The 14022-nt window shown below is 37.6% G+C and overlaps 1 protein-coding gene across 1 annotated transcript in view; it reads right to left on the bottom strand.

The window, feature by feature from the left end:
• Positions 1 to 10039: 10039 nt before the first annotated feature.
• Positions 10040 to 14022, bottom strand: part of LOC117712961 (transmembrane protease serine 11E) — a 38972-nt gene continuing 34989 nt past the window's right edge. Inside the window, exon 10 of the mRNA XM_034509205.2 lies at positions 10040 to 13201. Coding sequence (XP_034365096.1) covers positions 13040 to 13201 — 162 coding nt within the window. The 3' untranslated portion in view covers positions 10040 to 13039. The remainder of the gene's footprint in view (positions 13202 to 14022) is intronic.

A 14022-nucleotide genomic window follows, 5' to 3' on the forward strand; every position in this document is an offset into this window, starting at 1 on the left:
CAAAACCATGCAGGATCTAAAAATGGAAGTAGAAACAATAAAGAAATCACAAAGGGACAATATCATGGAGATAGAAAACCTAAAAAAAAAAAAAAAAAAAAAAAACATCAGGAGTCATAGACACAAGTATCACCAACAGAATACAAGAGATGGAAGAGAGAATCTCATGTGCAGAAGATACCATGGAAAACGTTGACACAACTGTCAAAGAAAATGCAAAATACAAAAAGCTACTAACCCAAAGTATACAAGAAATCCAAGACACAATGAGAAGGCCAAATCTAAGGATAATAGGTATAGATGAGGGGGAAGACTCCCAACTTAAAGGACCAGTAAATATCCTCAACAAAATTATAGAGGAAAACTTCCCTAACCTAAAGAAAGAGATGTCCATAAATATACAAGAAGCCTACAGAACTCCAAATAGTTTAGACCAGAAAAGAAATACTCCCCGCCATATAATAGTCAAAACATCAAATGTACAAAACAAAGAAAAAAATACTAAAAGCAGTAAGGGAAAAAGGCAAAGTAACATATAAAGGCAGACCTATAAGAATTACACCAGACTTCTCACCAGAGACCATAAAAGCCAAAAGATCCTGGACCGATATCATAAAGACCCTAAGAGAACACAAATGCCAGCCCAGACTACTATACCCAGCAAAACTGTCAATCATTATTGATGGGGAAACCAAAATTTTTCATGACAAATCCAAATTCACACAGTATCTCAACACAAATCCAGCACTTCAAAGAATAATTGGTGGAAAACTCCAACACAAGGAGGGAAACTACAACCTAGAAAAAACAAGAAGGTAATCTTCCAAAAGCCTTAAAAGAAGGTAGCTACACAAACATATCTCCACGGCCAATAACAAAAATAACAGGAAACAACATTCATTTCTCCTTAATATCTCTTAATATCAATGGACTCAATTCTCCAATAAAAAGACATAGACTATCAGACTGGATACGTAAGCAGGACCCAACATTTTGCTGCATTCAGGAAACTCACCTTTGTGAAAAAGACAGGCACTACCTCAGAGTAAAAGGTTGGAAAACAATCTTCCAAGCAAATGGTCCCAAGAAAAAAGCTGGAGTAGCAATTCTAATATCAAATAAAATCATTTTTCAACCAGAAGTAATCAAAAAAGATAAAGAAGGACACTTCATATTCATCAAAGGAAAAATGTACCAAGAGGAACTCATAATTCTGAACATCTATGCCCCAAATGCAAGGGCACCCACATACATAAAAGAAACTTTACTAAAGCTTAAAGCATACATTGCACCTCACACAATAATAGTGGGAGATTTCAACACCCCACTCTCAGCTATGGACAGATAGTGGAAACAGAAACTAAACCGAGACACAATGAAACTAACAGAAGTTATGAACCAATTGGATTTAACTGACATCTATAGAACATTTCATCCTAAAACAAAAGAATATACTTTCTTCTCAGCACCCCATGGTACCTTCTCCAAAATAGACCATATAATTGGTCACAAAACAGGCCTCAACAGATACAAAAAGATTGAAATAATCCCTAGTACCTTATCAGACCACCATGGACTAAGACTCGTCTTTGACATGGACAAAAACAACAGAAAGCCCACATATACTTGGAAACTGAACAATGCTCTACTCAATGATAACTTGGTCAAGGAAGAAATAAAGAAAGAAATAAAAGACTTCTTAGATTTAAATGAAAATGAGGACACATCATATCAAAACTTGTGGGACTCACTGAAAGCAGTACTAAGAGGAAAAATCATAGCTCTAAGTGCTCAGAAAAAGAAATTGGAAAGAGCATACATTAACAACTTGACAGCAAACCTGAAAGCGTTAGAACAAAAAGAAGCTAGTATACCCAAGAGGAGTAGACGGCAGGAAATAATCAAACTCAGGGCTGAAATCAACCAAGCTGAAACAAAAAGAACTATACAAAATATCAACAAAACCAGGAGCTGGTTCTTTGAGAAAATCAACAAGATAGACAAACCCTTAGCCAGACTAACCAAAGGGCGCAGAGACAGTATTCAAATTAATAAAATCAGGACTGAAAAGGGAGACATAACAACAGAAACAGAGGAAATTAAAAATATCATCAGATCCTACTACAAAGGCCTATACTCAACAAAATTGGAAAATCTGGATGAAATGGACAATTTTCTAGATAGATACCAGGTACCAAAGTTAAACGAGGAGCAGATAAATCATCTAAACAGTCGCATAACCCGTAAAGAAACAGAAGCAGTCATTAAAAACCTCCCCACCAAAAAAAGTCCGGGACCAGATGGTTTTAGTGCAGAATTCTACCAGACCTTCCAGGAAGAACTAATACCAATTCTCTTCAAACTATTCCACAGAATAGAAACAGAAGGAACAATACCCAATTCGTTCTATGATGCTACAATTACGCTCATACCTAAGCCTCACAAAGACCCAACAAAGAAGGAGAACTACAGACCAATCTCTCTTATAAATATCGATGCAAAAATACTCAATAAAATTCTTGCAAACCGAATCCAACAACACATCAAAGCAATCATCCATCATGATCAAGTAGGCTTTATCCCAGGAATGCAGGGATGGTTCAATATTCAGAAATCCATCAATGTAATCCACTACATAAATAAACTCAAAGAAAAAAAACCACATGATCATCTCACTAGATGCTGAGAAAGCATTTGACAAAATACAACATCCTTTCATGTTAAAAGTCTTGGAAAGATTAGGAATTCAAGGTCCATACCTAAACATAGTAAAAGCAATATACAGCAAGCCAGTAGCCAACATTAAACTAAATGGAGAGAAACTTGAAGCAATCCCACTAAGATCAGGGACCAGACAAGGCTGCCCACTCTCACCTTACCTATTCAATATAGTACTGGAAGTCCTATCTAGAGCAATTAGACAACAAAAGGAAGTCAAAGGGATACAAATAGGAAAGGAAGAAGTCAAAATTTCACTATTTGCGGATGATATGATAGTATACTTAAGCGACCCTAAAACTTCCACCAGAGAACTCCTAAACCTGATAAACAACTTTAGTAAAGTGGCTGGATATAAAATCAACTCAAACAAATCAGTAGCCTTCCTATACTCAAAAGATAAACAGGCTGAGAAAGAAATTAGGGAAATGACACCCTTCACAATAGCCACAAATAATATAAAATATCTTGGAGTGAATCTAACTAAGCAAGTGAAAGATCTGTATGACAAGAACTTCAAGTCTCTGAAGAAAGAAATCGAAGAAGATCTCAGAAGATGGAAAGACCTCCCATGCTCCTGGATTGGCAGGATTAATATAGTAAAAATGACCATCTTGCCAAAAGCAATCTATAGATTCAATGCAATCCCCATCAAAATTCCAAATCAATTCTTCATAGAGATAGAAAGAGCAATTTGCAAATTTATTTGGAACAACAAAAAACCCAGGATAGCGAGAACTATTCTCAACAACAAAAGAACTTCTGGGGGAATCACCATCCCTGACCTCAAACTATACTACAGGGCAATAGTAATAAAAACTGCGTGATATTGGTACAGAGACAGGAATGAAGATCAATGGAATAGAACTGAGGATCCAGAAATAAGCCCACATACCTATGGTCACTTAATCTTTGACAAAGGAGCTAAAACCATCCAGTGGAAAACGGACAGCATTTTCAGCAAATGGTGTTGGTTCATCTGGAGGTCAACATGTAAAAGGATGCAAATCGATCCATTCATATCTCCTTGTACAAAGCTCAAATCCAAGTGGATAAAAGACCTTCACTTAAAACCAGATACACTGAAACTAATAGAAGAGAAGGTGGGAAAGACCCTTAAATACCTAGGCACAGGGGAAAAGTTCCTGAACAGAACACCAATGGCTTATGCTCTAAGATCAAGAATTGACAAATGGGACCTCATCAAATTGCAAAGCTTCTGTAGGGCAAAGGACATTGTCAATAAGACAAATCAGCAACCAACAGATTGGGAAAAGATCCTAACCAATCCTACATCCGATAGAGGGCTAATATCCAAGCTATACAAAGAACTCAAGAAATTATACTCCAGACAACCATATAACCCTATTAAAAAATGGGGTACAGAGCTAAACAAAGAATTCTCAACAGAGGAAACTCGAATGGCTGAGAAACACCTTAAGAAATGCTCCACATCCTTAGTCATCAGGGAAATGCAAATCAAAACAACCCTGAGATACCACCTCACCCCAATCAGAATGGATAAGATCAAAAACTCAGGTGATAGTAGAGGCTGGCGAGGATGCGGAGAAAGAGGAACACTCCTCCATTGTTGGTGGGATTGCAAGCTGGTAAAACCACTCTGGAAATCAGTCTGGCAGTTCCTCAGAAAGCTGGACATAGCATTACCAGAGGATCCAGCTATAGCACTCCTGGGCATATACCCAGAAGATGCTCCAACATGTAATAAAGACACATGCTCCACTATGTTCATAGCAGCCTCATTTATAATAGCCAGAAGCTGGAAAGAACCAAGATGTCCCTCAACAGAGGAATGGATTTAAAAAATGTGGTACATCTACACAATGGAGTATTACTCAGCTATTAAAAATAATGAATTCGAGAAATTTTTAGGTAAATGGAGGGATCTAGAAATTATCATCTTGAGTGAGTTAACCCAATCCCAAAAGAACACACAGGGTATTTACTCACTGTTAAGCGGATGTTAGCCCCAAAGCTAGGATTAGCGAAGACCCAACCAGCAGACAACATGAAGCTCATGAAGAAGAAAGACCAAGAGGGGCTGCCTCAGTTCTACTTAGAACGAGAAACAAAAACGCTCAAGGAAGCAAATAAGGAAACAAAACATGGGACAGAAACTGAAGGAGGGGCTATCAGGAGACCATTCCACCTCGGTATTCATCCCATGTACAGCCGCCTAAGCTAAACACTGTTGTGGATGGCTGGAAGTGCATAATCTGAGGAACATGATATAGCTGTCTCCTTAGAGGTCTGCCAAAGACTAATACACTCAGAGGACGATGCTCACAGTTAACCACTGATATGATCAGGGGTTTCCTAATAGAGAACTTAGAGAGAGGACTGAAGGAGCAGAAAGGGTTCGAGACCCCAGGAGGAAAGCAACAATACCAAAAACCAGAGCCCCCCAGGGTCTAAACCACCAGCCAGGGAACACATAGGGAGGGACCCAAGACTCCAGAGGTATATGTTGGGGAGGATGGCCTTGTCGGGCATAGGTGGAAGAAGAGTTTCTTGGTCCTATTAAAAAATAAACACAGAGCGAGGGGGAATGTGAGGGTGGGGAGGGGATAGTTTGGGGGGATAGGTGCGGTCACTGCCTCATAGAAACATCAGGAGGGGGATGGGATGGGGGGTTTCTGGGTGGGGGGAGGAAGTGGGGTTAGGGGATAAAACCTGAAATGTAAATATTACAACGAATTTTAAAAAGGGGGGGTGAAGAAAACTTGTTAGAACCAACATCTTTTTAAAAAAATGTCAGCCCCCCCCATGGGGGGGGGGGGAATTTTTTTTTCCCCTGATACTAAGACTTGTTCTGAGAATTGTATATTGCAGAATACACAGCCTTGGTGTATCTACTCATCAAGTATACAGAGCAGACCTGCCCAAACCTCTGATGCCCTGGAATTCCATCTGGATTCAGTGAAGACACAGCATCAGAGGCTTATCAACTTACTCTTCCCCCCACCCCTCTTCTAATATCTCAACACCCTTAATCAGCATGAAGAAGTTAAAGAAGAGTCAGCGCCCCTATTCCCTGAGCTTGGGGACTAATGTGGTTAATAATAGTCTGTCTTTCTAGGGAAAAGTAGTGGTTTTGTTGGAACAGGGGGGATTAGCTAGGACTTATTGCACAGCCATAACCTATTGGTAGAAATCTGTATAATTATTATCAAGATGAAGTTATAATTTCTTAAATGGTACAAAATTTACTTTGATTTAAAAAAAAAGAAATGTAAATAAATAAAATATTCAATAAAAAGTAAATACATAAAATGTAAAACTAGGCCTGGTGGTACATGTTTGTAATTTCAGTACCTGACGAAGCTGAGATGATGAGTCAGGATTGAAATAAACTACATAGTAAAATGCTGTCTCACAAAATCAGGAAACAAAACAAAAAACTTTAATTGTACAAAATTATAGTGTTGTTATGGGTAAGGATATGTTATACTTATCTCCATTAATGTTTCAACTCAACTATAAACTCATACAGTCTCAGTAAATAAAATCTTACTAAGTTTTGATTCTTTTTGATTTTATATTTTTACCTTTGAGAATTTTCTCAGGAACATCAATGAGCTTTATACATAAAAATATAGTATGTCTCACCTGCGTGTTGTGACTCACATCTTCAATCTCAGCACTAGGGAGGAAGAAGCAACTTTTATATACAAATGTAAAAATTCAAAATTGATCTATTTTGTATTTATTCAAATAATCCTGACATTTTTTACCTCTAGCTTTAACACTAATATGTAAATTGAAATGACATTTAAATATGAAAATAATCTTGTATTTCTAGAATAACCCCACCTTGATGGCAGCTTATACAGGTTGTTTGTGACAGGGCTTCATATGCCTAGTGTTTTACAGCTATTCATCTAGGAGAATATAACCTATTTCTTCTGTCTCATTGTTGTTACATTTTATAATCAAGGTTATTTTGTTCTCATAAAATAAATTGGGAAGTAGTTATATTATTGAATGTAACTTGTCAGAGATTATATATATGTATATACACATATATATAATCTCTGACAAGTTACATATATATATGTATGTATATACATACATATATGTATATATACATATATATATACACACACATATATATATAAAGTGAACATACCCTTAGGGCAATAAACACATGTTCTTAAAGCAATACAACTATAACTATAAAAAGGGATACCTCGCTGGGCAGTGGTGGCGCACGCCTTTAATCCCAGCACTTGGGAGGCAGAGGCAGGCGGATTTCTGAGTTCAAGGCCAGCCTGGTCTACAGAGTGAGTTCCAGGACAGCCAGGGCTACACAGAGAAACCCTGTCTTGAAAAAACCAAAAAAAAAAACAAAACAAAAAACAAAAAAGGGATACCTCCCCTTCAGACATCCGTATTTGGGAATAAATAAACTCTAAATAATTCTTTATTTTATTATCTATTAAGATTTGGGAATTTGTTTATAGATATAGACAATCCTAATATCGCCTTTAAGTAGTAAAGGTGATATTCAATGTTTATAATCCATCAGCTTCTTTTGGGTTGGTTGGTTTGGTTGTTGAGAAAAAATCTCACTACAAAGCCTAGGCTGGCCTATAATTTTCTCTGTAGCTCAGGCTTGCCTCCAGCTTGTGATTATCCAGTCCCAACTCCTGGGTTGCTGGAATCACAGGCGAGTGTTTCAAAGCATCAATTATTTAGCATGCATAACGTGCATGCACTCTGTCACTGCATTTCCTCCAATTCCAGAAACAAGAGCTTGAACTGAGGTGGTTCCCCAACCTTCCATAAATCAACAGTGCTGCTGAGGAAGCAGAAGGACTTCCATCTTGAGCAAGACCAACATTTCACTTCATGTCATTTTCCCCATTAGCTGTCTACCCACAGAAGTCTGGTCAGACTGAAGGAAAAGCACTTACATCTTGGGGCTTTTTTTAAGATTTATTTATTGTATTATATGAGTACACTGCAGCTGTCTTCAAACACACCAGAAGAGAGCATCAGATCCCATTCCAGATGGTTGTGAGCTACCATGTGGTTGCTGGGAATTGAGCTCAGGACCTCTGGAAGAGCAGTCAGTGCTCTTAACCGCAGAGCCATCTCCCCAGCTCTCCTACCATCTTGTTATTTTTGTGCCTTGTTTGAATCACCATTATTTAGTGGAGTGTGTTATGGATTGTATATCTCTTCCAAGAACACACCTTCAAAATATCTCTCAGTGTCAGCTGGAATGAGAATTAATCAAATATTTTTAGCAACTACAGCTTCTCGAGCATGATGGGCCTCATTTCTCCTTAGTTTGTACTCCCCAAAAAGCTTTGTCATGGAATTGTACCTAGACCTCAAAAATCCTTCAACCTTCCTGCTGAATCTGCTGAGGAAATTATAACTCACATTATTATCGCAATGCTCAAAACTGCATAAGCCTCATAAAATAGGTATGAGCTCCTGAAGTTAGGGTTTATACATTATACTAATAGTCTGTATAATCCAGTCCCTGAAAAAAAAAGAACACTTAGAAGCTGCGCCCCCTCTTAGAACACGCACAGAAAGCTCCTCCCCTTCCTGTTTACACGGTATTTCATTCTTTTATCGCTTTCTTTTTTGTTTATTTTGTTTTGTGGTTTTAGCTTGGCTTCCATGCGACCACGGAATACTTCTTCTTTTGTTTTTTTTCATATATTATGTGTTGTTTTTCTTTTTATTTGAGATCTGGTTTTGCTGTGGAGCCTGAGCCGGCCTGGAATTTGCTACAGTAAGCCAGACAAGCCTTGCTCTGTAGCCTCTTACCCTGGGGACCCGAGGCTAGAATTACAGGTATAAATCTCCTTACCAGGCTCCAGAGAACATTTTTTTTCTGCTGAACTGGCAACTGAATTTAGTGCTTCATGCATGTGAAGCAAGTGCTCTACCATTGAACTGTATCTCCTTCCGATTTCTATTTACCGTTTTAAATACATTATAAATTATTTCTATAAAGCAAAGTTATAGAAGATACAATTAGATGTCTTTATTTTTTGGTTTTTGGATTTAGGTTTTGTTTTTTTTTGTTTGTTTTTTGTTTGTTTGGGGAGGAGTTGTTTGTTTTGTTTGTTTGTTTGTTTGCTTGCTTGCTTGCTTTTGAACGCAGGGGTTTTCTCTGTAGCCCTGGAGGTCCTGGAACTCACTATGTAGACCAGTCTGGCCTTGGACTCACAAAGATCCTCCTGTCTCTGCCTCCCAAGTGTTGGGATTAAAGGCATATGCCACCGACTGTCCAACACAAATATATTTTGTTAAGGGAAAATTAACAAGAAATCATTATGATAGTCTATTTCATTTGTATGACAAATATATTATCATATATTATATTGTTTAAAACAAGACTACAATTTAATCATAGCAACAGTTATACTGGCTATCATTTGTAGAATGCCCATGTTAGTCTAAGTGCTAATAATTCTCAAACACTAATTCATTTACTATTATAAGAAACTGTGAATTCTTTTCCTTACAGATGAGTGATTTGGGCTTAAGTTATTTAAATAACTGGCTTCAATTGTACAGTATAAACGCTGCAGTTAGCTTTAAAAAATAAGTATGTGAAGGAGCTGAAGGGGTTTGCAACCCCATAGGAAGAACAACAATATCGACCAACCAGATCCCCCAGAGTTCCCAGGGACTAAACCACCAACCAAGGAGTACACATGGAGGGCCCCATGGCTCCAGCTGCATATGTAGCAGAGAATGGCCATGTTGGGCATCAGTGGTAGGAGAGACCCTTGGTCCTGTGAAGGCTTGTTACCCCAGTATAAGGGGATGCTGGAGCAGTGAGGTGGAAGTGGGTGGGTGGGTGGGTGGGAGAGCATTCTCATAGAGGCAAAGGGGAAGAGGTATAGGATAGGAAATTTGCAGAGGGGAAACCAGGAAGGGGGACAACATTTGAAATGTAAATAAGTAAAATAACCAATAGGAAGAAAGAAAGAAAGAAAGAAAGAAAGAAAGAAAGAAAGAAAGAAAGCCATGCATTATTTTCTTATGGGATGCATTTTGAGAAAAGAATCACCAGGATGTTTAATTGGCATAAACGAGCATCATATCGTGTGTCGGAAACTACACAAGAGAGGTCAGTTGCTCAAGGCAACATGTGTGATGATGATGATGATGGTGGTGGTGGTGGTGGTGGTGATGATGGTGATGATGGTGATGATGGTGATGGCATAACATTACAAAATGCTTTACAGTAAATTTTTTTTAATGTAGAAGGCATACATCCTAAATTAACAATAAGAATTACAGAATAGTAAACACATGAACTGTTGTTATGGTCGTTTATTATCATTATTAAGTGATAACTTATTACACTTTCACACGGCTGACAGGGCAGTGGGTCTGTTCACACCGGTGTAACTACAGATACATTCATCCTGCAGTGTCCTGCAGCAACAACAGCAGAAGGTCAGAGAAACTTCTTAGCACCACTCTAACCTTGTGGAAGAACCGACCTAAACATACTGTGTCACTGACGAAAGTACTGCTAAGGGACACATGACTGCATAATAAAGCTATGCTTTGTGCATAAAGAAATAAACGGGAGAGCCATTGAATACTGTGTGTTGAAGGATTGGTATGTGGAGTAAAATCTGTTGTCTGTACGGGATAAAAGATGGGGAAGAGAAATGCCTGTTCTGCATAATTAATACACATTGCTATCACCACTTCTTAACCTCCTCCAGTTCTGTTCACACTAAATCCTGAAGAACACTAAAGTTCACTTTATTTTTTTTTTTCAAAACAAGCTGCCATTTTAACGCTATGGCACTGTGCTGACTACTTCATGTCACATTTGAAGAAGTATTTGTTTTTCCTGTTTTGTTTTGTAGTCTTGAGCGACAAAAGTTTATTGTGGCACGAACTTCTATTCCTTACATATTTTGTATAGGGAAACATTACATATATTTATTTAAAGAACATAGCACTATCAATAAATTTAAACCTCTAAAATTTATGTTCAACTTAAATCCTTAAAAGTTGGTTTGTAGACAGATTCTCAAATCATCCAACATTAACTTTATTTTAGTTTGGAACCCAAATTTCAGAAATCTGTAAGACAGTAATAAATGACCTAAATTAACATGAATTCAGCCATAAATCTGTTTTCAAACATAAATTTCATGTTGTGGTTTTTGAGACCAAGATACAGAATTTTGAATTCTATTTTCACTGTATTTTGAAAACACAAATGTCCTTGTATTCGGATAGCATTCCTAGCAACTTCCCACAGCTGTAGGATGCCACCTAGAGGCTCGCATGAGCAGTATACGATTGTGATTTATTTTTTAATTATTTCTTTTCTTTCCTTCCTCCAAGCCCTCCCATTTGCCTCTTCTGCTCTTTTTCAAAATTGTGGTCTTTTTAATTAAATATATATATATATCAACCTGCTCAGCCTATATAATACTACTTACATGCATACTTTAAGGACTGACCAGTTGGTATTGAATACCAATAGATACAGTTGAATACCACGCTCTCCCACTCTTTGTAGGTGTGTAGTCTGTGTGTGGTCCTAAGAGACGGTGCCCATAGAGGCTAAAGGTGTTGAATGTTCCAGGAGCTAGAGTTAACATCTGTTGAGAGCTGTCCAATGTGAGTGCTGGGAACCAAACGTTGATCCTCTGAAAGAACTGTAGGAATCCCTAACCTCTGAGGATCTCTCCAGCCACAGGAATCACTTTCTAACAGGCCTCTGAAAGTAATCTAACTTTAATAGTCTTATATAACTTTAAAGTTTATCATTTTCTCAATTTACCCCAGAAAGTTTATTATAGGACAGTAATTCAGAATATTAAAAATTAACAATTCATGTCAGTTTTCATATCTTATTTTAGACAAGTGTTAAATTATCAGTTGACACGTGAATATGATTTGAGTTAACAGAAGTCAATAATTTTCATGTCAATGTTGGTTTTCAATATGACTGTCCTATGGTACAATGTGCTATATTACGTATTCTCTTAGAGTCTGTATACAATGAGGAGATAGTTGCTGAACGCCTTGGTGAAAACTTACCATTAACATGTTATAGACCACAACATCAGTCCTAAGTTCACTACATTCTGGATCATTTGGATATAGGATATCTAATGGCTCAGCAATAATCTATCAAACTAAAATCACAAAGGAAGCCAGTACCACACCATTCAGGACAGTGTCGATGTAGCTTCCAGAATGCCTTCCTGATGTTGTTGTCCCAGAGAGTAACATCTCAGCACAGTTGAATGTACCATGCCCATTTTTCATGCACAGGCTGAAAATTCAGGCAGAGGAAGCATATCTGCCATTATTTCAAAGACCAAGTCCCAACTACAATCACATAACTATTACTACACACCAATATCTGAACCTTATTCCACACAAGATCTGCAGTTTGGAAAAGGTTAAAGATAATCCCACCACAGTTGTTAGATTAGACTGAGTCTTTTTAAAATTCCATTCAACTATACAATTATTTGACCACATAGGGTAAGCCGATTATTCTGAAATAAACCTTTAATTTACCCTCAAAACTTGAGAGACTTTTCAGTAAATTGATTAGTAATATACTCCACATCCTCCATTTCTTCATTAATTTTCATGTTATAATGTCAAGCATCAAGTAGGTGATTTGTGTATTTCATCATTGGCTGTACATTGGCATTCTTTGCAAGTCAATTGCAAACAAATAATCTTTGCTTTGGTTTATTCATAACAAGTACATTACATGGAGTTCCTATGATTACTGTAGCCACAGGAAACAATAGCTCTTGTGTTGTTCTTGTTAGTTATTTAGGAAGAAAATTAAGTTATATATTAGTTTCTGTTTCCTCAACTTCTTCTCCAACATAGAATTTTAAGCAATCTGTTGCTGCACCTGCCTGCTCATCTTTTATAATTAATATGATCATTTTAAAACATCACTAATGTAAGGTTTTTGACCTTTTTATATTTCACTTCATTCCTAACACTTGAAAAGTAGAAGTTTACTAATGTGAGAGAAGCTGACAGATGAAGGAAAGGGTTGCTTCACCTTGTATGTATACATGAATATTTTAGATCATCGACAGAAAACTTGTAGAAAATAAACAAGTGTAGGTTGGCAGAGTCCATCTGGTGGCAGCAAGATGCTTGCGTGAAGAGCAAAGCTGGGAAGGAAATACATACTTCAGATTGTTCTGTGTGGCGTTTCGGGCCCTCCTGATTTGTAAGGCTTCTTTTCCATTTGTGTCTCCAAGAACAGTCTACAGACAAAAACATCCACTTCATCCCTCTGGGTCATTCTAGTTTAGATACCAGTGTTGGAAGCAATCCAGTCTCGGAAGGCCGTCACTCTAGTGTAAACACCAGGCTTATTGGGTTGGCCACATTCATCTCCCCAGCTCACTACTCCAGCAAGGTACCAGACATCTCTAACATCTGGAGTAACAAGTGGTCCTCCGGAGTCACCCTAAGGAAAAAGAAAGCGATTGCTAATTTATAACTGAGCTCACTGAGGAAGAATTTGTTATTTAGCCAAGATAAACTATAATGAACATGGTGATTTTCAAGTTTGGGAAGTATTCAGCTACCTACAAAAAAGGAATTCTGCTGCTGGGAGAGCAGTTTAGGCCTCAAGTTTTATTACACATACTGAAGACTTCATTTAGCTGAAGAATGAACAGCACTGTGGACTTAGCTGACACCACCTCAATATTATCTAACCTACCAGAAAATGGTGAATAATCTATTACTAAGAAGGAACACAGACATGAGCTTTGGAAATCCGTTAACATTTGAGGGAGGAGAAATGGCTCAACTAGTAGAAGTGTGCAGTGCTGTTCAGAGGACTGGAGTTTGGTTCTAGTACCCAGGACAGCCTGCTCACAGATGCCTTAACTCCAGCTCCAGGGAGAGCCAACACTTTGGGCTTCGACTGGCATCTGTACTCGTGTGCATACACAGACACATATGCACACATAATAAAAATAATAATAAAAATTAATATTTAAAAACAGCCTTTTATGATCTTACTGAGTTTGAGATGGCAATTAAATTTTCATCTCACACTAATAACCTAAAACGTGAATGGAAATGGGCTCTGAAGTGAGTGGAAATTTGAGATTAAATTTGGACAAGAGTTTTAATTTGGGAGATGTGGATTTTGGGGAAAGTCATTAAAGCAATTTCAGTAAATTTTTTAAAGATGGTTTATTTAAATGGAACCCAAAGACAGATCATGTTTCAGAAAAGAGAAAATCTTCAAATAACACTGAGATAAAAAAGACCACA

The sequence above is a fragment of the Arvicanthis niloticus genome, chromosome 7 (assembly GCF_011762505.2).
Source record: "Arvicanthis niloticus isolate mArvNil1 chromosome 7, mArvNil1.pat.X, whole genome shotgun sequence".
NCBI lineage: Eukaryota > Metazoa > Chordata > Mammalia > Rodentia > Muridae > Arvicanthis > Arvicanthis niloticus.